Source organism: Macaca mulatta, chromosome 2, assembly GCF_049350105.2.
Source record: "Macaca mulatta isolate MMU2019108-1 chromosome 2, T2T-MMU8v2.0, whole genome shotgun sequence".
NCBI lineage: Eukaryota > Metazoa > Chordata > Mammalia > Primates > Cercopithecidae > Macaca > Macaca mulatta.
Genome location: NC_133407.1, coordinates 10,291,464 through 10,314,393, shown reverse-complemented (window position 1 = coordinate 10,314,393; position 22,930 = coordinate 10,291,464). Strand labels below are relative to the sequence as shown.

General features: G+C 39.2%; 1 protein-coding gene across 27 annotated transcripts in view; it reads left to right on the top strand.

Annotated features, from left to right (window-relative positions):
* LPP (LIM domain containing preferred translocation partner in lipoma) overlaps positions 1-22,930 on the top strand; it is a 723,625-nt gene that overhangs the window by 175,659 nt on the left and 525,036 nt on the right. For all 27 annotated transcript variants that reach the window (XM_015132425.3, XM_077991214.1, XM_077991207.1 and 24 more), the window contains one exon: positions 14,134-14,197. Coding sequence is in view for 4 of the 27 variants with exons in the window: in XM_077991198.1 (XP_077847324.1) it covers positions 14,134-14,197 (64 nt within the window). In the remaining 23 variants the exon portion in view is untranslated. The remainder of the gene's footprint in view (positions 1-14,133; positions 14,198-22,930) is intronic.

Genomic DNA, 22,930 nt, shown 5'->3' with positions numbered 1-22,930 from the left:
TACCTAAAGTTAGTAGTTTCTTATAGGTTAGTTTCAATGTGGAATCTGAAATCATATTAATGAACTTTTTATGCCCTACTGTATTAAAATCCATTGGTCGAATTTTCCCACTTTGATTGAGTCTCCTCCTATGATTTTGTAAAATCATGCATTGGTCATTTAGAAAGTCATTGGTTATTCACTTACTTATTCAGTTCTTGCAAACACTGATACATTTCATTCTATAATATAAAAAGTCATCTTTCTTAATATCACTGCTCCTTCATCAAAAAAGTATTTGAAATATTAGAAAGGTGTCAAGTGCACAGTAGTAGATGTAAGGTTTTCACAATTCTGATTTTCACTTGAAAACATGAATTTTATTTTTGGCTACAAATACTGTTACTTGTTTTCCTTGAAATGATAAGCTCTCTTGCTTTATTTTTGAGAAAATCTCTGGCAAAACCCATATTTAAAGAACCATAGTTTGTCAGTCATTGTTTCAAATAAAAAATGATGTTCCATGAAAAAAGTGATGAGTTAGCAGCTGCCAATTTAAACAGTTACCCAAAGTGCCTTTCTTAGAGACAATCATTGTAGTTTGGTCTTCAGCAGGTGTTTCATGGGTACTTCCCAAAGGTCACACAGAATGTAAAAAAGATGTGTACTCCAGAATATTAAAAATATGTCTACTTTTTGATTATGCTAACATTTTATGTGATCTGGTTTCTTTAGTAAAAACTAGTCAGACAGTACTCAAGGACTGTGATTTAATAAGATTGATACTTTTCAATGCATTAAAGAGAGTCCTAAGTGAAACTGGCTCCCTATCCCACTTATTGTATGTGTCTTGCAGTGAAATCACTGCCTGGATTCACTTTAAGACTCCAACCATTTTTTTTTTACCCACTGCTATGTTTGTACCATTAGTGTAAATTTCAACACAGTGAAAACAGCTTCTTATACTTAGTATGATTATGAAAATAATTTTGAACTTGTGGAGTCTTGAAAGAAAGGTCTAGGGGACTCCTACACATGTGTGGGTCACACATTAACAGCCACGGATTGAGTCCAGTCCCTTCATTTTACAGGAGAAGAGAGTGGTGGAAAGATGTGCCTAAGATGGCAGCACAAGTTAGTGGCAGAGCTGGGACAAGAACCTAGTTGTTACTTAACTCTTCTTTCTTTTCTTTTGATTTCCTGCTCCAGTTTCAGGAATTTCAAGGTAACTCAAGGAATTCCAAACTTCTTTGTCAGAGATGGTGATGACAAATATGTATAGTTTGCATATCTCTTATCTGAAATGCTTGGGTTCAAAAGTGTTTCAGATATCAGATTTTTCCTGGTTTTGGAATATTTTCATTAAACTTACTGATTAACATTCGTAATCAAAAAATGCAAAACCCAAAATGTTCCAGTGAGCTTTCAGCATCCTGTCTGTGCTTAAAAACTTTTGGATTTTGGAGCATTTTGAATGTCAGATTTTGGGTTAGGGATACAAAACCTGTATAATTATTGAACTTTTTGGGAATAATTCCATTAAAAAAAAATGTTAAACCTTTTGCATGTTTTCCCTACTCTCCACTCACCACTACTATCTCTTCTGCTTTTCAGTGGTAACCACTCATGCCTTTTTAAACAAAACGTATGTTGTATTTGCCAAGACATAGGGGAAGGGAAGTTAAAGGGGCAGTTGACTGTTCATTTTCTGAATAAGATAGAATTCTAGCTTTGTGGGGAAGGAAGAATCAGTGAGTTTTAGTTGAAGGACCCATGCCATTCTTTGCCTAAATTAGTTGAAAGTCACAGAAAATAAAATTGTGCAACCTTTATATCACTATAACTCATATTACTGGACAAACTGCGCCCTTGGCCCCCCAATTATTCTCTATTAAAGTTTCTTGCTCTCCCTCCCCATCTTCTCTTTCTTTCTCCCTGTCTCCTCCTGTTTCCTTCGGGAAAGAGGTTTGCCCAATAAAACTTGCTTTTAACTTTGCTTTTGGTTATGTTGATATTTTATGTGATTTGTTTTCTTCACTAAACAGTAGTCAGTCTATGAGGCTGTATTGAAGAATGCTGAGAAGGTCAATAGAAGTAGACTTAGATACTACATGTCCTTTTTAATATCTCTCTTACGTTATAGAGTAGCTTTTGGGGGAGCTAATGTTTGCAGACAATGCTGTGTGTGAACATATATGAGTAAATCTGATAAGCTGTTGAAGGAGGCTTGCAAACTTTCAAACGTATTGTGCTTTCATTTTCAAATTAGTTGGATGTTCTTTTGCAAGATCTTGTTTTTTCCTAGTTCTCATCCAGCATTCAGTTGCCTTCCCCCACCTATGAGCTATTTGAGTCAAACTTTGTTTATTAGCTTTTTTTTCCTGATTCTACTTTCATGTCTTTCTTTCTTACCCCAAAGTATGATTTGATTAGACCTCAGGTTGCCCTTGTGAATGAGCTCTTCCTCAATCCTAGGCCTGGCCAGGCATGGTGCCTCATGCTTATAATCCATGCTTATTTACCATAAGCAACATGGTAAAACCTTGTCTCTACAAAAAACACAAAAATTAGCTGGGCACGGTGGCCCATGCCTGTAGTCCCAGCTACTCAGGAGGCTGAGGTGGGAATATTGCCTGAGCTCGAGAGGCAGAGATTGCAGTGAGCTGAGATCGTGCTATTGCATTACAGCCTGGGCAACAGAGGGAGATACTGTCTCAAAATAAGTAAGTAAGTAAGTAAATAAATAAATAAATAAATAAATAAATAAGAATCCTAGGCCTTGATGACTTACTCTTTTTTTTTTTTTTTTTTTTTATTTATTTATTTTTTTTGAGACGGAGTCTCGCTTTGTCGCCCAGGCTGGAGTGCAGTGGCCGGATCTCAGCTCACTGCAAGCTCCGCCTCCCGGGTTTACGCCATTCTCCTGCCTCAGCCTCCCGAGTAGCTGGGACTACAGGCGCCCACCACCTCGCCCGGCTAGTTTTTTGTATTTTTTAGTAGAGACGGGGTTTCACCATATTAGCCAGGATGGTCTCGATCTCCTGACCTCGTGATCCGCCCGTCTCGGCCTCCCAAGACTTACTCTTTTAATTTTTTTTTTTCCCACAAAACTGATGTGTTTTGCCCTTACTTTCACCAGAAAACCATTTAGTCTTCTTATCCTTTCTTCCTTAGACTTCCATATATGTTTTTTTCTAGACATTTATATTAGGCTCATAATTTGCCTAGTGATAGCTAATTGACCTCTTCAAAATGTCTGTTTTCTGTCTCCTTGTTTCAGCTTCTTGAGGTTGGTGCTATCTCACGCTTGGTGTATCATAGGAGCCCCATGGATGTGTTGAATGGATTTTGCTCAAGGGTGTCTTTTTTAGAGAGCGTTCTTCGCATTTTTATCTGGCGATGGGAGCTTTTGTGTATCTCCCACTATTAGGCTGCTAAATCTCTAAAACTCAGCATTGCAATGTCCATCTTTTAATGCAGACTCCCTGCCACTGCCAGGACATCACGTGTCTTCTCTGACAGATGGCTATGTAGCCCTCCATTTGAACTTTTGCAGCTCTTTGCAAGGCAATTTGTTCTACTGCTGGACAGCTTCATGTTTAATGTTCTTCCTTGTATTACACTAAAACTGGATTTCCCATTGTTTTAATCCCCATATTTCTAGCATTGCATAATTTGAAAAAGTATAATATTGCTTACACATGATGTGTCCCCAGATACTCAAAGATAGCTTTGATTCCCCCATCTGCCTCCTTTCCTCCTTCAGACCTTCTCTTGCTACCTACATCCCATAGAAGGCTTTGGATGCGCATCCTCTTGGTGCTTTCCCCATTTCTACATCACTTTCTAGATTTTGGTCCTGACATCCAACTCTAAGCGACTCCCTCAATGCCACATTATTTCTCTGATGGTACTAGGAGTAGTATGAGTAAATGGTATGTGTGTGGGTCCAAAAGCTGAGATATGAATTCCGGTGCTTATTAGATGTGTGAACTTGATTAGGTTACTTAATCTTTCTAAACCTCGGTTTCCCAAGATGCAAAATGAATATACTAAATTCCAAGGCTATTTTTTTTTTTTTTTTTTGAGACGGAGTCTCGCTCTGTCGCCCAGGCTGGAGTGCAGTGGCCGGATCTCAGCTCACTGCAAGCTCCGCCTCCCGGGTTTATGCCATTCTCCTGCCTCAGCCTCCTGAGTAGCTGGGACTACAGGTGCCTGCCACCTTGCCCGGCTAATTTTTTGTATTTTTAGTAGAGATGGGGTTTCGCCATGTTAGCCAGGATGGTCTCCATCTCCTGACCTCGTGATCCGCCCGTCTCGGCCTCCCAAAGTGCTGGGTCCAAGACTATTTTTAAAGATTAAATATATAAAAATGCTTAGCTTAGTTACTAAAATATATTATTTTTAGCTTGATCGATTATTTTGTCTTTTATCTATCCAACAACTCCTTTTCTTTTTCACACACGTGCACTTGGTTTTAAAAATTATTTCAAGAGTTCTTCCCTCATCTTTTCCTTCTCTCTTGAAATTTTATAATGTGTATACTTTTATAAAAGTTACCATCATATTTAGATTTATTTCCTTTTAAAATTTTATATCTAGAATTTAACATGATTTTCTTGACAACTATGTTTTCTTCTATGTGAATTTTCTTAGCTGCTGCCTACATTTCTACTCATGTGTTCAGCCTCTATTAATCTTCCTGTGAAAATTATGTCTTCATCCTGCCAATGGGTTAATGATGATTGGCTCATTGCACGTCACTCAACTCCTTGCTAAATGCTTCACTTAATCACTCAATAACTTTAAAATCATTTAGTTGTACAATGCATTTTAAAGAATTAAATGTTCAATTAATTTCAATTTCACATTTACTAATCCCATCTTACATGACATGCATTAAACTAGGTGTGTGTTATAGTAGTTGCATAGAACATTTTGTTCATTTACTCATTCATTCACTCATTGAATGTTCTTTTGAGCACATACTAAAGACTAGATGCTAGATAGACTTGGGGTTAGGATTCAAGAAGCTGTGTTAGACAAAGGGCCTCTAGTCAAGATGCATGATCCGCTAAAAGTGATAAAACAATATGGTAATTTTAGTGATCCAGATATAAAACTAGGCATTATGGTAGTTTTAGGAAAGGCTGCTTCATCAAACCTTTTTGCAACAAGAAGCTTCTTATCGAGGAGACACTAAATGTTGAGTAGGGCCTCAGACTCTGCTAGAAAGGTAAGACCCATATTAGGACTTAGTTATGTTTGATTATAAGGCCATTTTGTGAGAATCAACCTCCAGGCTCCATGTGTTATCTTTGGCTCCCCACCCACTTCACCCCCACCCTCCCACCCCAGTTGCATGCATGCCATGTTTTTCCTTCTTCTTTTCAATAAGGAAGCCTCAGAATCAACCGAATAACATAAAGATAGGTGTGGTGACATTATAGGCTCACTTTTGGGATGTCATTATTACATTAACTTTTCTGTATTTCCAAGTAAGAATAACAATGTAAGTACATAACAATAATCTCATGATAGTCGAACATATTGCAAAATATTTCTCTATTCATCATTTCCTTTACTTCTTGTAGAAAAGCTTAGTGCTTGTAGGTTTCCTTAAATGAATGTCTTAAGTGCTGTGTCTGATCTGATAGATATTAGCACCCCAACTGGCACTGAGTAATTATATTTGGAGAATTTGGAAAGAATTTTTTCTCTATGTGTTGTCTGATTTCATTTATATCACAAGTCCGGGTCTGCCCATAACTAGATGTCCAGGAATGAGTTCCTTTACTACTCTGTGCCTTAGCTTTGTCACTTGTCAAATGAGAATATACTAGTAACGGTATCAATTTTGCCTCACTGAGCTGCAGTGAAGAATAAAATCATTTATCTCTGTGAAGGGACAATGCATACGGATGGTAACAATTATAAATATTAAACTAAGCTTTTGAGTGACCAGATTGGCTACTTCTGTTACAGTGAGTTCTGCTTAATTAATTTTTACCTATTGCCCCAAACTTTCTGAGTAGCTTCACGCTTTTTTCCTCTCTATCCTAAAGTGCCTGCTTGCAAGCACTATATGCTCAATGAGCATTTGTTGAATGAATTTTTTAAAAGCACTTGCCTTTTTTGCTTTTATTATTATTTTAAATTAACACATAATTATACATATTTATGGGGTACAGTGTGATATTTTGATATATGTATATAATGTATAATGATCAAATGAAGATATTTAGCTTATTCATTGCCTCAAACACTTATTATTTCTTTGTGTTTGGAACATTCAAAAGCTACCTCTTCTAGCTACCTGAGAATATACAATAAATTGTTGGTAATTATAGTCATTCTATAGTGCTGTAGAACACTAGAACTGACTCCTCCTTTGTACTTTTGTATCCATTTACCAAGCTTTGACTATCCTTCCCCTCCTGCTACTTTTCTCCACTTCTGGTGATCAGTATTTTACTCTCTATGTGATCAATTTCTTTTAGCTTCCACATATGAGAAAGGACATGTGACATATAACTTTCTGTTCCTGGCTTATTTCACTTAACATAATGTTCTCCAAGCTTATCCATGTTACTGTGAAAGACGAGATTTCATTCATTTTTTTATGGCTGAATAGTATTACATTGTAAATATATAACACATTTTCTTTGCCCGTTTATCTGTTGATGGATACTTACGTTGATTCCTTATCTTGGCTGTTATAATTAGTGCTGCAATAAACATAGGAAGGCAGATATCTTTTTGAAATATTTATTTATTTTTTTTCATTTGGATATATGCCCAGTTGTGGGATTGCTGGATCTTATGATATTTCTTTTTTTCTTTCTTTCTTTCTTTTTTTTTTTTTTTCTTGAGACGGAGTTTCGCTGTGTCACCAGGCTGGAGTGCAGTGGCGTGATCTTGGCTCACTGCAACCTCCGCCTCCTGGGTTCAAGCGATTCTCCTGCCTCAGCCTCCCGAGTAGCTAGGATTACAGATGCATACCACCATGCCCAGCTAATTTTTGTATTTTTAGTAGAGACGGGGTTTCATCATATTGGCCAGGATGGTCTCCTTCTCTTGACCACGTGATCCACCCACCTTGGCCTCCCAAAGTGCTGGGACTACCGGTGTGAACCACCATGCCCGGCTGATATTTCTAATTTTAGTGTTTTGAAGAACTTTTATAATGACTGCACTAACTTACATTCCCACCAACAGTGTATGAGTTCTCTTTTCTTTGCATCTTTGCCAGCGTTTCTTCTTCTTATTTTTTTTTTGTCTCTGATAATAGCTATTCTAACTTGGGTTAGATGATATCTCATGGTGGCTCCATTTTCTGTATATGGATGTCCAGTTTTCCCAGCCCCATTTATTAAAGAGATTGTTCTTGTTTCCTTTGTTGAAAATCAGTTGGCTGTAAATATGTGGATTTATTTTTGGGTTCTCTGTTCTGTCCCATTGGTGAATATGCCTGTTCAAGAACTATCTTGAATAAAAGATGTAAAAGTTAGCATCTTTGTCTTGTTCCAGAGCTTAAAAGAAACCTTTCAATTTGAATGTGTCCAGTATGTTGATGACTGTGGGTTTATCATGCGAAGTGTTTATTATGCTGAAGTAAGGTATGCTTCTTTTATACCTGACTTGAGATATTGTATCATGAAGGAATGTTGAACTTTACGAAATGCTTTTTCTGCATCTAATGAGATGATTATGGTTTTTGTACTTTGTTTTGTTGAGGTAATATATCACATTTATTGATTTACCTATGTTGAACTATCCTTGTATCCCTAGGATAAATCCCACTTGATCAGGGTAAATGCTCCTTTAAGTGTATGGCTGGATTCAGTTTGCTAGTATTTTATTGGGGATTTTTGCATCTATGTGCATCAGAGTTCCTGGCCTATAATTTTCTTTTTACATGTTTGTCCTTGTCTGGTTTTGGTATCAGGGTAAGAATGCATTCATGAAATTCTTTATCTTTGAGATTTATTCTTTTTTATTATTTCTATCTTTGTTGAATTTCTTCTTCATATTGTGAATTGTTTTCCTGATTTAGTGAAATTGTCTATCTGTATTTTCTTGTATCTCATTGAGTTTCCTTAAGATCATTATTTTGAATTCCTTTTCTGGCATTTTATTGATTGTTTTTATTGGAGTCTGAAACTAAAGAGCTACATTCCTTTGGTGGTGTCATATTTTATTGCTTTTTCATGTTTCTTGTGTCCGTGAGTTGATGTCTGTGCATCCGGTGGAAAAATTACCTCTCTATACAAACTTTCTAGAGTGGTTTTCATAAAAAAATACTTTCGCTTGCAATTAGCGTTGGTTTTACAGTTGGGAGGGGTGTGATGACTTTGTTTCTGAATAGATGCAGTGATATGGTCTTCATGCAGCTTCTAAAGCTGTGTTCAATGTCAGCAATAACTGTGGGCACCTCAGTAGCTTAAGTTGTAGAAATTTGTGGCAGTGATGGTGGTGGCATAGATTATTAATGTCCTCAGTGTCAAGGGCTTTTGAGATTCTCCAATTCTTTTTTTTTTTTCATAATGGGGAGATTTAGCCAAGGGGACTGCTTTTCATGTCAAATATGACATGACCAACAAGCACGTGCAGTGGTGCTGAGTTCTAGGTGCAGGTGCTTGAAATAGTTGTGGGACCAGAGTCTTATGCCCAGGATCTTGCCAACCTATTGTGACACCTGGGTCTTGGGTTACAGGTTTGCTGTCTGTGCTAGGGTTGGATGTAGGCTTCCCACAGAGCCAGGATTTGTGACTCTGAGACACTACTCTACAAGCTCAGTCCCAGCTGTGAGTGGCTCAACTACAGGAAAGAAGGAGTGCAGGGAAGTTTGGACCCAGAGAGCAGGATATGGTCTGATTTTGTAACATGAACCAGTAGGGCTCAGTGGCACTTGGATCCCAGGGGATGAGGCACCATGTAGTAGTGATTCTTGACCTTTGGATGTTGGGACTCAGCAGTACCTTAGACTCTGTAAGACCACATGCAGCAACAGTACCCCAGAATGGCAACATACAACTGTTACTTGTGCCCTGAGTGGGGGCAGGTACAGCATAGTGATGGCTGTACTCCACAGGGAGAGGGGTGTCTTAGCAGCTCTGACTCTAAGCAGGTAGACCAGCTCCAGGAAAACAGCATATTAGAGTTGTTTGCCCTGTTGGGTGGAGTGTCTCAGATCAGCCCAGCCACTACTCTGTTTTCTTAGGATGTGGGTTATCACATCAGCTCAGCCTTGGGATGTACAGCTGCTCAGCTGAGCAATGGCACCAATTCACCAGGGGGCAATGTGCCACTTCAGCTCAGGCCTGGGGGACATGACTTTTCTAGGCAGCCCAGGTACGGTACCATTTCCCTGGGATGAAAGGTGCTACTTCAGATTAAGTACTGGGGTGTGTGACTGCTCTGAGTGGCCAATGTACTGTTTTCCCAGGAGGCAGGGTACTGCGTCAGCATTGGCCTGAGGGGCAGGGTGAAAGGTAGATGAAGTGACTCTACCTTCACATGGGCCCATGGGGAAGAGCGGAACAGTTGCTGGCAGCTCAGCTTGGGGATGTTGGGCCACTGGGTTGGGGTTGGTTCAACAGTGACTTAGCCTCAGTGATGAAAGAGTGTCATAGCTACGCACTCCCAGAGCAAGACACACTCCAGCCAAAGTTCCAGTTCCAAGATGGCGTAGTGTAGTAGCTGCACAGGCCACAGACGGCAGGGCACATTGGTTGCTCTTTTTCTTGGGGGAGCACGGCTGTGTGGACTTCAGGCAGGTCCCTCAGCTGGGACTTAGCTCCTGTGAGGACTACATGAGACTTCATGGGTGAGGTCTGTAGCTGTTCAAGGTGTGGATAGGGCTTGCCGGGATCCTCTTGCTTACCATTCTACCCCAGAGAGAAGGTCCTCCCTGTTCCCAGCGGATCCCAAGTGGGTGATGGGTGGTAAAGACCAGGTGTTTTGTTTCTATTCTCTATGTGGTTATTCTGAGTTTCTTGCTCTCCCGGGCTTCTGTTACTTCTCTGATGCAGTCTGGTACTCTGTCTTAGTTATTATTTTTTCTTCTTTTGTTTTTAGTTTTTTTGTTTGTTTGTTTGTTTTCTATATAGTGATGGGGTTTCCCTATGTTGCCCAGGCTGCTGTCGAACTCCAGAGCTCAAAACCAAACCAAACAAAAAAAACTCATCTTGGCCTCCCAGAGTGCTGGGACTACAGGCACGAGCCATCACACCTGGCCCAGTTATTTTTGTTAAAGTTTAGTTGTTGATTGTTGTTGTGGTTGTCTTTGTGAAGGAGACGAGAGCTAGGGGCTTCTGGTTGGCCATGCTACTGATGCCACTTTTAAAGTCCTTATCTTTAAAAGTCCAGTGCTGGAGGTTTGTAAGCTACTTATATTTCTGCTCGAAATTCCTAAAGTCTCTCATTCTATTTCTAGATTATATATTCCATTGATAGAGCCCTTATAAATATAACATTAAGAAGTTGAGCATTACCTTTAGGCCAAAGCAATTTACTTTTAAAAAATCTGATTAATTTCAACACAATCAACCAGATGTCAGAAGATTTCAGTGCCTCTGATAGATGCTGACAGGTGAGGAAATTAAAATCAGAGAGGGAAGCAATTAAATCCTGGCAAACATTACTTTAATGAGACAACCAAATCATAAGCTATGGAATATCTTGTATTCTTGATAAGGATCTTAGGGTGGCATGAGAGTGCACTTTAAATTGTATGTGGTATTTGATAATTGGAATGCAGGGCCATATTTGTCATCTAATTCCTTCAGCCTGATTTAACATTTCAGTTGCTTCTGGGGACAGACTTCTATGTTTAAAACATTGTTTTATTTTAATAAATGTTAGTATAAGTAATCCTTTTCCTGCTATACCTCTGTTGCCACATGAAACTTATGAAAATGACCAAATTATTATTGGCCTTTTCACAGTGGTTTTGGAATAACCATAGTCAAGAACTGTGAAAAGAGAAACACAGAATGTGTATTTTCTGCAACTTCTAATCAAAAGATTTGATAATTACACACTAAAACCAGAACCCAGTTCCTCAATCCCCATTTTATTATTCTTTTCAATATGATGCTCCCTATTCGGAATGAATATTTGAGACACTAGAGCTAAAGAGGTGCCAGTTTATTGACTTAGTGGGAGTTTTTATAAGATACTGTCATATTGCTTATTTGTACTAAAGCACTTACAAAAATATCAAGTATCTTGAGTTATCTTTATACTGGTTCAATACCACGTAGAATTTTTGTTCATAATACTGAGATAATCATCTTAGGGATGGTTACATTTTGTTGTGGGGTGTGGTGGTAAATTCAAAGGACACCATGGTTTGTGAAACACCCATTGCAACTGATCTCTGCACTTTTCATTTCCCATGTCATTCCATTTTCTTCTGCTTTTTCCTTACCCCCTGTCGTTTTTCTTGCTTCTCTCTCTTTATTATCTTACCTTCATTTACTCCATCCTGTTTTTCTCCAAAATACAGTTGCTTCTGAAAAATTGCTTCTGAGGGTGAGCATAGTTTTGAGAGGAGAGAGGATGAATGGTTTGACAAAGGATGCAGACATGTCAGGTTCTGGGTCAGCAGTTAGTTATAAAATACACAGAGGCAGCCAAGGATAACTGGCTTCATTACCGAAAGGCTAGAGTGGGATTTGTCAGTTGTCCCAGATGTCTGTATGGAATTATGGAAAACTCCCTTGCATTATGAAATACTCAGGCAGGAGCTACTCAGGACACATGCCACTCAATCCACGTGAAGAGGGCTGGTGAACTTCTTAGCTAGAAAGACTTTAGCTTTCCTGTTGCTTAAAATGAGACTTCTTGGTGAAGGATTTGTATTAGTCCATTCTCATGCTGCTATAAAGAACTGCCAGAGACCACATAATTTATAAAGAAAGAAGTTTAATTGACTCACAGTTCCACATTGCTGGGGAGGCCTCAGGAAACTTATAATCATGGCGAAAGGTAAAGGAGGAACAGGCACCTTCTTCACAGGGTGGCAAGAAAGAGTGAGTGCAAGCAGGAGAAATGCCAGATGCTTATACATCTATCAGATCTCGTGAGACTCACTCACTATCATGAGAACAGCATGGGGGAAATTGCCCCCATGATCGGATTACTTCCACCTGGTATCACCCTTGACTCATGGGGACTACAATTCAAGATGACATTTTCGGTGTGGGCACAGTCAAACTGTATCAGACTCTTCACAAAACCTCACTGGTACAGACTTGCATATATGACTGTGCTTCAACACTTTGCCCAGGGATGTTGCATCTTGAAACTTTCCTGGTGAGATCTGAGAAAGTGTTTATGGTAACACTGCATCGAACACTCCTTTTGCCTTGGCTTAGTAATGTGTCACCTTCTGGTTAGACCACAGATGTGAAGTCTACTCTTTCTCCTTACACTTGCTAGTAAAGCAGAACTTAGAACTAAGTGTGCTTCAGTGCTTTGACAATGGAATTTTCTGTGCTATGCACTCAGTTTCCCTTTCCTGAAGTTATTTAGTTACCCTCTTCAAATAGCACACTACCAATTGGGAGGCTACACCATGTAGTAGAAGGGTGCTTACTGATTTTGGTATCAAGGTACAGTGTTACATTTTTATCTGCTCCATGTTAACCATGTGATCTTTGAAGTTTGGTTTCTGTATTTGTAAAATTTGGGTAATAAGGTCTCACTGGAGTTATAAAGGGGATGGTTTAAGACATAATGGTCATTGTGATTTTTCAAGCTATAAAATAAAGCATGATGTTAAAAGACGAATCATGTTTTCAGTTGCGGCAGATGACAAGTTTCTTGCAGGGCATCTGATCAATCATGCTTTTTTTATTTTTGTTTGTTTGTTTTGTTTTGTTTTTGTTTTTTGAAGCTTTTATTTTAAGTTCAGGGATATAGTTGCAGGATCCATGTTCTTTTCTCAACCTGATTTGAGTCCTTTATGTAAACGGGACATTTTATCAAAACTTCCTAGAAGTCTTATATTTCTCAATAAATCTATCCATTCTATTAAAACAAATTTGCTTTGTTCTTAGAGTCTACTGGAAACTCCAACTCTCTGAACCTAGGGCATGATTATAGGCACAAAGTTGAAAATGATGTGTGATTCATCAGCAGGTCTTTCAACTAAAGCAGTATCTGTTTTGCTTTTTAGGGGTCAAGGAAACATTTGATGTTAAAATCTTAAAAGTTTTTGGGCTGTCTCTTATTAGATGAGGTCATGTGAGAGTGACATAGATTAATATTGCAGTATTTTAAAATTAGGAGACATAAGTCAAAGAAATATTCTAGCCAGAGATATTCTCTTGCCTCACGTGCTTATCACGTTATCTTTTGATCATATAAATGTGGATTTATGGGAAGAAATGTTATCGCTGTTCTCTATAACCATATGTATGGAATAATGGAGAGAAATCTGATTTAAAAAGTTTAACTAAGGGCAGCTTTGGCTATGGAGTATATATCATAATCTTCACGTACATATGAAGAAATTGACACTCATGGAGTTTAAATAACTTGCCTAAGGCCACTGGTAAAAGGAAATCTGACTGGCTCGAAATGCTATGTACTTCTCCCATTTCCCCATTTCAATCAAATAGCTGGTTTTATTTTATTTTCTCTCTCCACCAAGCCTTGTGAATTAAGACAATACATTATTGTTTGTCCTTGTCTTTCCCCAGCCTAATAACCTAGGAAAAACTAAAGTAGAAAGGAAGGATTACTGGACCAGCAGGCACAGCCTTTGGCTCCAAATTCATGCCTTGCCAGATACTAAACTGTATAATCTTGGGCGAATTACTTTCTTTTTGTGAACTTCAGTTTCTACTTCTGTAAAATGTGGACAATAATGTTCATTTTATATGGTTTTTGTGAAGTTAATCATGAGGACGGTGTTAGTTCCCTTCTCAACCTTTCTGTCCCTCTTCGAGCTTCTGTTTCCTTACCTACGAAGTGAGTAGAATCATCCCTTCCTGCTTCTTCATCGGGTTCCTGTGGGGTGAAATGAATGTGAAAATGTTTTGTAAAACAAGAAACCATTATGTAGATATAAGAGGTTATGACTATTAATGAATAAATATAGGCTTGGTGTCTGGAAGTAATTTTTACTTATTTCATTTGCAGATACTTGCACTGCAGTTGGCTGAACCTTGTGTCCATTGTCCATTCCAGGAGCCAGCTATCTAAGGTAACGGAGGAGGCATGTCTTCATGTTTATGAAATACTAATAGGCATCTGACCCAGTAATGCTGATTTTAGAGCAAATACAAAGAATAGAAGAAATACAAAGGTACTTTATGAGGAAAAGAACCAAAAAATGGCCAAGACAGTGAGCTGACCTCTCTTTTTATTTTTGTCTTTTTAATTTATTTATTTTTTCCCTTTTAATTCATAACCCTTAAGGTTTAATACTAAAACCCAAAATCTGGGCCACACAGATGATTCAGATTTAATGTGTATGTATTTAAGTGTCCATAAAATGCAATGGAGTAGAATGTTCTTACCCATTATTTTATTGTATCCTCAACTAGTATGTGGCAGGAGCACTTTTTACCTGGTTTCCTAACCCTTGATTGAGTGCATTTTTCACTACACTATGCTGCCAGTGTTACCTGGTTCTGAAGGGGCCAAATATTTCTGGCTGGGTCAGTCACTGTCTCTTAGCTGCCAAACAAAATCATTTCAAAAAGCTAGAATCTAAAGCCGCAACAGAAAAATCCTAAGAACACAGAAAATTGAGTTAGTCTTTTGAAACTTTGGATCCATTGTATCTGAATGCCACTCTCCTGGGGGACCGTTGGGAAGGACACCAATCCTTGGCAGAAGAATACATTTGTCTTGAGTTTGCCAAGAAAATGGAGGTCAATGGAAAACAAATTTTAAAGGAAGCATCATAGTTGTAAAATCTACCAGATGCAATTTTTCTCCTGTAGTTAACCTGCTGAATCTGTACGTCTTAATGAGCTCTACTGTGTTTTATGTAATGTTTCAGAACTTAGCCAAAAAGAGATGAAGTAGACAATATGTAGAATAGTAACTTTGTAGAAGATTTGATATCATTACTTGAAGTACTATACACGTGTGTTCTGCTGGATATTTTGTTACTTCCTTTGCTGTATGATATCTATGACCTTGAACCGCAACTGTGACTTTAGTCGCATAGACCTTTGAGAAAAATCAAGCTGGTTGGTATTGCCCCAAATTTGTAGGACTTAGAAAATTTAGAATTGAGAGGAAATTAAGGTGTTAGATTTACATGATTTTCAAAGCTAATAAGAATACATGTGCAAACAAGGTAGGTTACGTATGGGCTATGAAATTTCTATCATTAAATCAGACCTAACAGCCACTTAAGTTATTTAGATTTTCTTCTCATTCCTACAAAAAAGAATATTGTTTTTATTTTTTTATTATTTATTTATGTTTCAAGTGGAATATAAGCTAGTTTACCCAGGAAGTTTTCTTTTTATTTATTTTATATTATTTTACTTTAAGTTATAGGATACATGTGCAGAATGTGCAGGATTGTTACATAAGTATACATGTGCCCTGGTGGTTTGCTGCACCCATCAACCCGTCATCCAGGTTTTAAGCCCTGCATGCATTAGGATTTGTCCTAATGCTTTTCCTCCCCTTGCCCCCTACCCCCAACAGGCCCCAAAGTGTGATGTTCCCCTCCCTGTGTCCATGTTCTCGTTCAGCTCCCACTTATGAGTGAGAACATGTGGTGTTTGGAAGCCATCATTCTCAGCAAACTAACACAGAAACAGAGAACGTTGTTTTAAAAAAGGTAGTAGCAAAAAATGTAAGAATGGCTACTGTCCACCTTTTATTTCTTGTCTAGTCCACAAAATAACCCTGTAAAAGCTTATGTCTAATGTTTTATTTTTATGGATAAATATATCAGAAAAGAATGTACCGTAGATACCTACTGTCATAGTTTTTGACAGCTCTGTGAGGCAGAGATCTAACTTGTTCATTTAGAAACTGCAGTTATCACACTAACCTTCCCTCCAATGCCAATTGTTAAATATTAATAGAATAAGCTTTGAAAAGTAGTTAACTGTACCCCCTGTCCCCACAGAAACCCATCTTGAAACTATCAAGGGGAGTTTTGATCAAGCTCTGAAAGGTTATAAAAATTACTCTCAAGAAAGAGGAATGTTCTCTCTTTCTCTTTTTGTTATGTTTCGGAGGTGGGGAATGGTGGAGAGGGAATAATAGAAGCCTCTCAAGTAAACTTTGGAAGGTTTGGCCTAAAGGAGAAGTAAATATTCTGGGAGCATGCTGTAGAAATTTACAATAATCTTGTGGTAATAATTGGTATGAGTGGCAGTAATGAAGAAAGAATAACAGTTTCAATAAATAATTAGACTTGACAGTAAATGTGTCAACAGGTACCCACTTAATGAGTGTAATCATTGTTTTTCCCTGCTCTCAACGTTGATCCACTGACTGCGGTGTGTTCTCTGTCCCATTTCCAAACCGAATCTATTTAAAGCTGCACTCCATGGAATCTGAAACAGTATACCCTGTTTACTATTTAGAGCTGATACCTCATGTTCTTTAATAGGCAAGTTCTGTACTTGAACGAGAACAGGCTTCTGGCCTCTTGTAGACGGTTGATTATCCCTGTTTTCCACAGGGTGATTCATTAGCAAGGATGAATAATACCCAATTAAATCTCATGCACTTGTCTATATTGCCAGAGTGAACTGTTTAGTATAATTTGGTGGAAACAGTCCTAGTCTGCTTTAAATACCATTTTTTGAAGTGGAGGTAGAGGCCATAGTTATAAGTGAAATTATTTTGTAATAACCTGAATCGAATCACATTGTTTTTGGGAGCAAAGCAATATGTTGTATGTTATGTTCACCAGAAGCCATGAGAATCCTTTTCTAATCCCAGCTGTAATGTCACCTGGCTGTGTCACCTGGGCAAGTCACCTTCCCTCTATGAGGTCTGTTTCATCATTAATGACAAAGTTGGACCAGTTGATCGTGGCATTACTTCTGGTTAAATATTCTCTTACATATGCTTTTATTTCCTAGCCAGTCCCTTCTCTCTCCTGGTGCCGTGTTTCCAAAATCACAGGACAGTCCTATGACTCTACTGCACAGCCACTGGGGGAAAACAGTTATTCTTCTGTTTAGCCTTTGCTTCTTTTACATACCAGAAATGCAGTTAATGACTTGCATTATGTATACTGTAAGAATGGACATTTATACACCGGTAGCGGTAGTCCCTTACCCCAGCAACTTGCAATTCCTTGTTAGGGAAGAAAAGCCGTCTTCCCCCACGTTTCTTCACTCTGTGACATTGTTCCCTGATCTGGGTCTCATGAGAGGATCTGGTAAACTGCCCCCCTATTAAGACTGTTAGGAAGAGGTGGATGCTTCTTCCATTATTTGCTTTTTCCAGAGCAAATCATTGGATCTGTAAAGCAGATCAGAATGTCAAAGCCAGAGGGGACTTTACAAAATAATTTAAACAAATTCCTTCATTTCACAGATGGAGATTTTAGTGTCTGGGAGGGAATCTGACTTGTCTAAAGCGTTGTTGACTGCTCTCGGACTAGAATTCTTCTGACTCCATACTTGTATCTTTAAGTAGAGAAATCTTTTTCTATAAACTCTCCTTTCGCTTCCTAGTTCTTAAAAGGTCATTATCTTTCAGGCAAAACCAATTTCATTTTCACCATGGGGATGTGAGATGTCCTTAAAACATAAATGGACTCCAGGTATCTTCATTAATTTCATGAAGACATGGCACAGAGGGTTCCGGCTAGCTTCTGCTCTCCGTGTTTATTAAAAGACTGTGGATTCCCTTGCAGTGCTTCCTGTGTGAGGTTGTTTGCTGCTGACATCATCACTCTCCTCCACCCTCCTCCTGCCTTTTTCTGAACCAGTGAATTAAAGGAATCTGCAAATGAGCTCCTAGCTGGCTGTTTACTGAACATTGTTGGGGAACGTTAAAAAAGAGAAGACAGATGAGGGATTTAATAAGCAAGAGGACAGAAGAGTAATAGCCAACACAATGAAGTCTAGTTCAAGGCCTGCAATTCCCAATTTCTGCGCTACACAGCATTAATAGCAGTGTCTCTCACTGTTTCAGACCCTTCTGTCTTATTTCAGACCCTTCTGCCTTATTCTCGTGGGAATGGGCTGGGACTGAGAAACAGCTACTATCATCATTACCAAAATGAAGCTCATATGTACATGGGGACTTCCAGGTCTGGAGAAGAGTGTAGTAATTGTTACCCATCTGATAGAAGATTACTTAGAGAACATTGGACCTAAGTACTTACCTTGCACCTCACAGTACAGAGGTTCGGAGAGTAGAAATCAGTTGACTGAGTCTGAGGTTCAAATCCTGGCTCTAATTAATTTGCTATGAGTTTAGTGAATGTCTAACTTTCCTCTGAGCTGCACTTTCTCCATCTGTGAGATGGGAGGAGGAGGGTGGCATAGATGATGTCAAAGGAACCCCAACTCTGATTTTCATGAGTCTCAGATTTGCCCAAGGACCGGTAGTGAATTTGTAGCCAAGCCAGGTCTTGAATTCATAGCCCCTTTTTCTGGTTTGAGATGGTCATCATTATATCATTATAATTTCCACTACCCATACTTTCTAAGCAGTATGTTTGCAGCTTTCAGCCTTGTTTTATTAAATCTACTTTTTCTCTTGTATTTGACAGTCCCTTTCTGTCCAGGGGCTTGCCTAAAGTAGTAATTCTTTTTTTTTTTTGTTTTTTGAGATGGAGTCTCGCTCTGTCACCCAGGCTGGAGTTCAGTGGCAAGATCTTGGTTCACTGCAGCCTCCGCCTCCCAGGTTCAAGCAATTCTCCTGTCTCAGCCTCCCAAGTAGCTGGGACTGCAGTTGCACACCACCAGCCCCGTCTAATTTTTGAAAATTTTTTAGTAGAGACGGGGTTTCACCATATTGGTCAGGCTGGTTTTGAACTCCTGATCTCACGAGTCCACGCGCCTCAGCCTACCAAAGTGCTAGGATTACAGGTGTGAGCCACCACGCCTGGCCTAAAGTAGTAGTTCTTAATGTACGTGTGTGTATGTGTGTGCACACTTGTATACACATGAGCCTGTGTTTGGGGCAGACGTGAGGATTATGGAATTTTCAGAAACTCAGATGAATTTATGAAACAGTTGGAGAATGCAGAACTTCAGAAAATGCTATCAACAAGTTTAAGAGGTTTGTAGATGCTCTGAAGGCCATCCATGGGTTAAGCAAAAGTTTTTATTTTATGTGGGAAGTATGAGATGACATTTGAGTGACATACATTTCCTTTTGCTGTTGGATTTTCCCCATAGATCACCTGTTGTTGTACTGTGAGTGTTAGGCTTATTTTGTAGCATGACTCTTGGTGTGTACATGTCTCAAAACTATTGAGTGATATTTTAATATCGAAACTCTTATTCTACTTCATTCATTCATTCATGCATTCAAATTCAATTTTAATACAGAGTGTGCTAAATGCTAGACATCTCAATACATTATTGTATATAATCCTATAAAATAGAAAATTGTTTTTCCCATTTGTAGGTGCTCAGGGAGGTTGAGTAATTTGCCCAAAGTTTTACAGCTAATAAATATAAAGTCTTGAGTTAAATCCAGATTTACTCCAAAATATGTGAATACCTCCAGAGATAACATTGAAGACAAATAGAGACAATGATGCAAGTTCATAGACCATGGAAATTTCTGGTAGAAAATGGTAGATGGGCCCCAGAGGAATACAGAGAATGTGTACTATGGGATTTTAGGAAGGGACAAGATCATACATTATGAATCACTTTATATTATAATTGATTACATGTTTATCTGGCTCCTTAAGAAAGAATAAAAAAAGTTAGATAATCATATGAAACACATTATGCATAACTCAGTTTTTTTCCTGTTCTTCAAACTTCTGTCAGGTTAGTGCTCTCAATATCTTTATTTGGTAAGTGAGATGAGGAGACGGAGAGTAGTTAGGGTCGTAGTGCCCTGATCATATTGAGTTTTCAACTCAATTGAAATTTCAGTGCTTTGGGGCATTTGTTTTGTTTCCCTACCCTTGACCCGCTCCCCGTTATATTGAGCATGAGACTTTTAACAGAGATAACTTCTGACCATGCACAGATCAGCACAAATGCAGATGTGAGCAGCTAGAATTTGGATGCTGCCAAGTTGTAATGACTGCCACACGTGTGAAGCTAAAACTAAGCGCTTGATGACCCACTGTGAGTGCGTGTGGGGGCCAGAAGAGTGAAAGGCAGTGTCAGAGATGGAAGACGCCTCGGAGTTTGTCCATGGCAGTGCCTTCACCTTGCAGATGCAGAAATGGAGGCGGCTAGAAGGGGCAAGACTTAGTCAAATTCACACAGCAGGTTAATGGCTCCCTGAGAATAATGGCAAAACAAGAGTGAGGCTTTATATCAGCAATCTACAGTAGTATCTACTTTTATTTCCTACCTTTCCATTGGCATATCCTCATACTGATAGGCTTGACAGGCAGATAAACCTGTATTTGGAAGTCAGCATGATTAGTTATGTGGCCTTGGATAAGTTACTTGATATAGTTGGGTCTCAAGTTTGTTGTCTACAGTGGAAACCATACACTTTTTTTTTTGAGATGGAGTTTTCCTCTTATTGCTTAGGCTGGAGTGCAACGGCATGATCTTGGCTCACTGCAACCTCCACCTCCTGGGTTCAAGAGATTCTCCTGCCTTAGCTAGTAGCTGAGATTACAGGCATGTGCCACCACACCCGGCTAATTTTTTGTCTTTTTAGTAGAGATGAGGTTTCACCATGTTAGCCAGGCTGGTCTCTCGAACTCCTGACCTCAGGTGATCCACCTGCCTCGGCCTCCCAAAGTGCTGGAATTACAGGCGTAAGCCACCGTGCCTGGCCGAAACCATACCCTTTTAACAATACTATACCAGTGTGCTGTTCAATATACAGAAATATTATCACCCATCTGATTAATAATCCTTATCACAGCCCACTGAGACAGGCACAGATGTTCTGCTTTTCAAGATTCTATTTTCTAACTTCATCTTAACACTTGTAAGGCTCTTGCTTCTCAAAGTTTGGTCTGAGGACCAGAAGCATCAGCATTACCTGGGAGCTTGTTAGAAATGCAAATCTCAGATCACACTCCAGACCTTCTGAATCAGAATCTCTATTTTAACAAGATCCCCAGGTAGTTCATATGCTCATTAGTGTTTGGGAAACATTCATTTAGGCCCTCGCCCTATTTCAAGGCTATTGCCGTGGCTTGCTGACAATGACTGGCATGCTGCCAGCATTCTTGGGGCATGTTGTACCATGCCTTGAGATAGTGGGGTCTGGTGGGCGAGGATGCTGTGAAGTCACTCCTTGGGAATGATGGAAGACTAGGTTGAAGGGATCCAGCAGGCTTTATCTTTTTAACACCCTTCATTTCCTTAGAAGTTACTATTCAGAAGCGGTCGAACTGGGATTGGATTCTAAGTCTTTCTGGTCTAAAGTCCATGTTCTTTTCATTAAACCACGATGTCTCAGTCAAGAGGAATGTTGGGTTGTGGGTGATAACTGTTCATTCCCTGTAGTGTGAATATTTCCACACTGGCTGCTTTACCCTATTACTCAATTCCTAGAGGGGAAGAATTTTTTTTTTTTAAAAATTAAAAAGCCTGAGTTGAAAGCCAGGATCCTGCAGCTTAATCAGTTATTTTTGCTTTTTAATGAGGGTGACTATTGTGGAATAAGTAATTATTAATTACTCAAAACTAATGAAATATTTTAGTTTCCTTGCTAAAAAAGCATATGGATGCTAAAAGAAAGCATATGGGTGCTTTTCAGGAAGCATATTGGTGAATGGACAAATTACAGTGGTGCCAATATGCCTTTGCTGTCTGGCTGGGGCCATCACAACGTGTGCTGGCATCTGAGTCCTCGTGTGTTTAAAGGGATTTTTAAAAATTCCCATTTGATATGTGCCTTGGATTGCCTCTGGAGTCACACAGCGCTGTCTCATCAATCTTTCTGCCATACTTTCACTCAGACATTACTGGCTGAGTATAAACTCGGTATAAACCTTTGCTGTAAGTAGCTTCTGTGGCTCTTTCTTTCCAGATGCCTCCTATCCTCTGTAGTAGATTGGATGGGCCTGCCCCACTGATGCCAGGTATTGAGACTGTCTCTACAACATTTTACCACAGTGGTAAAAGCAGTAGCCTAAAAGGTGGCAGCACTGAGACCTGTGAGCTCCATCAGGGTCTCTGTATGCAGCCCTCAGCCAGCTGTTGAATTGCTGCACTGCAGATTTCCTACTTGTAAAACTAGAATGATAATACCGGTGCTCCTGAGCTCACAAGCATGGCTGTTCATCCAATTTGCTGTCCATGCCCTTTGCTCTTCCTCTTCTTTCCTTTATGCCTCTTCTCCTTTGCTGCATGTTCAGCTGGTCTGGTAAAAAGCTTGATGGATTTGGAGGTGGCTGAAACCATTTTGCTTGCTCTGGGGATTACACTCTTCTAGGCTTGTCAGAGGCAGGCAACATGGCATGTTTTAGAAGATACTTGGCTGAGTGTCCACGAACTGTGGCTCTCAGACCAACGTGACTTAGTAATCATTTACTGAACACCTATAAGCAAGATAGCTTGCTAAGAAATTGAAGGAGGGAGCTGACAGGTCTGCGGAGGTGAGTTTGATTCAGGGCCAGTCAAGACTTGGTGTGATGTGTGAGCTCAGTAATTATACTTTGAGAGAGACAGAATTTGGAAAACTCTTTCCTATTGGAGGTTTCTTATAGAACTAGGGACAGGAGTTGGCTTTGAAAGATTTTTAATTGGACTTTGATAAGATATTACAAGGATTTGAAGAGTAAGTCTCTGGTAGGCAGAAACCAGCTGGCAGCACGACTTAGAAGCAGGTAAAT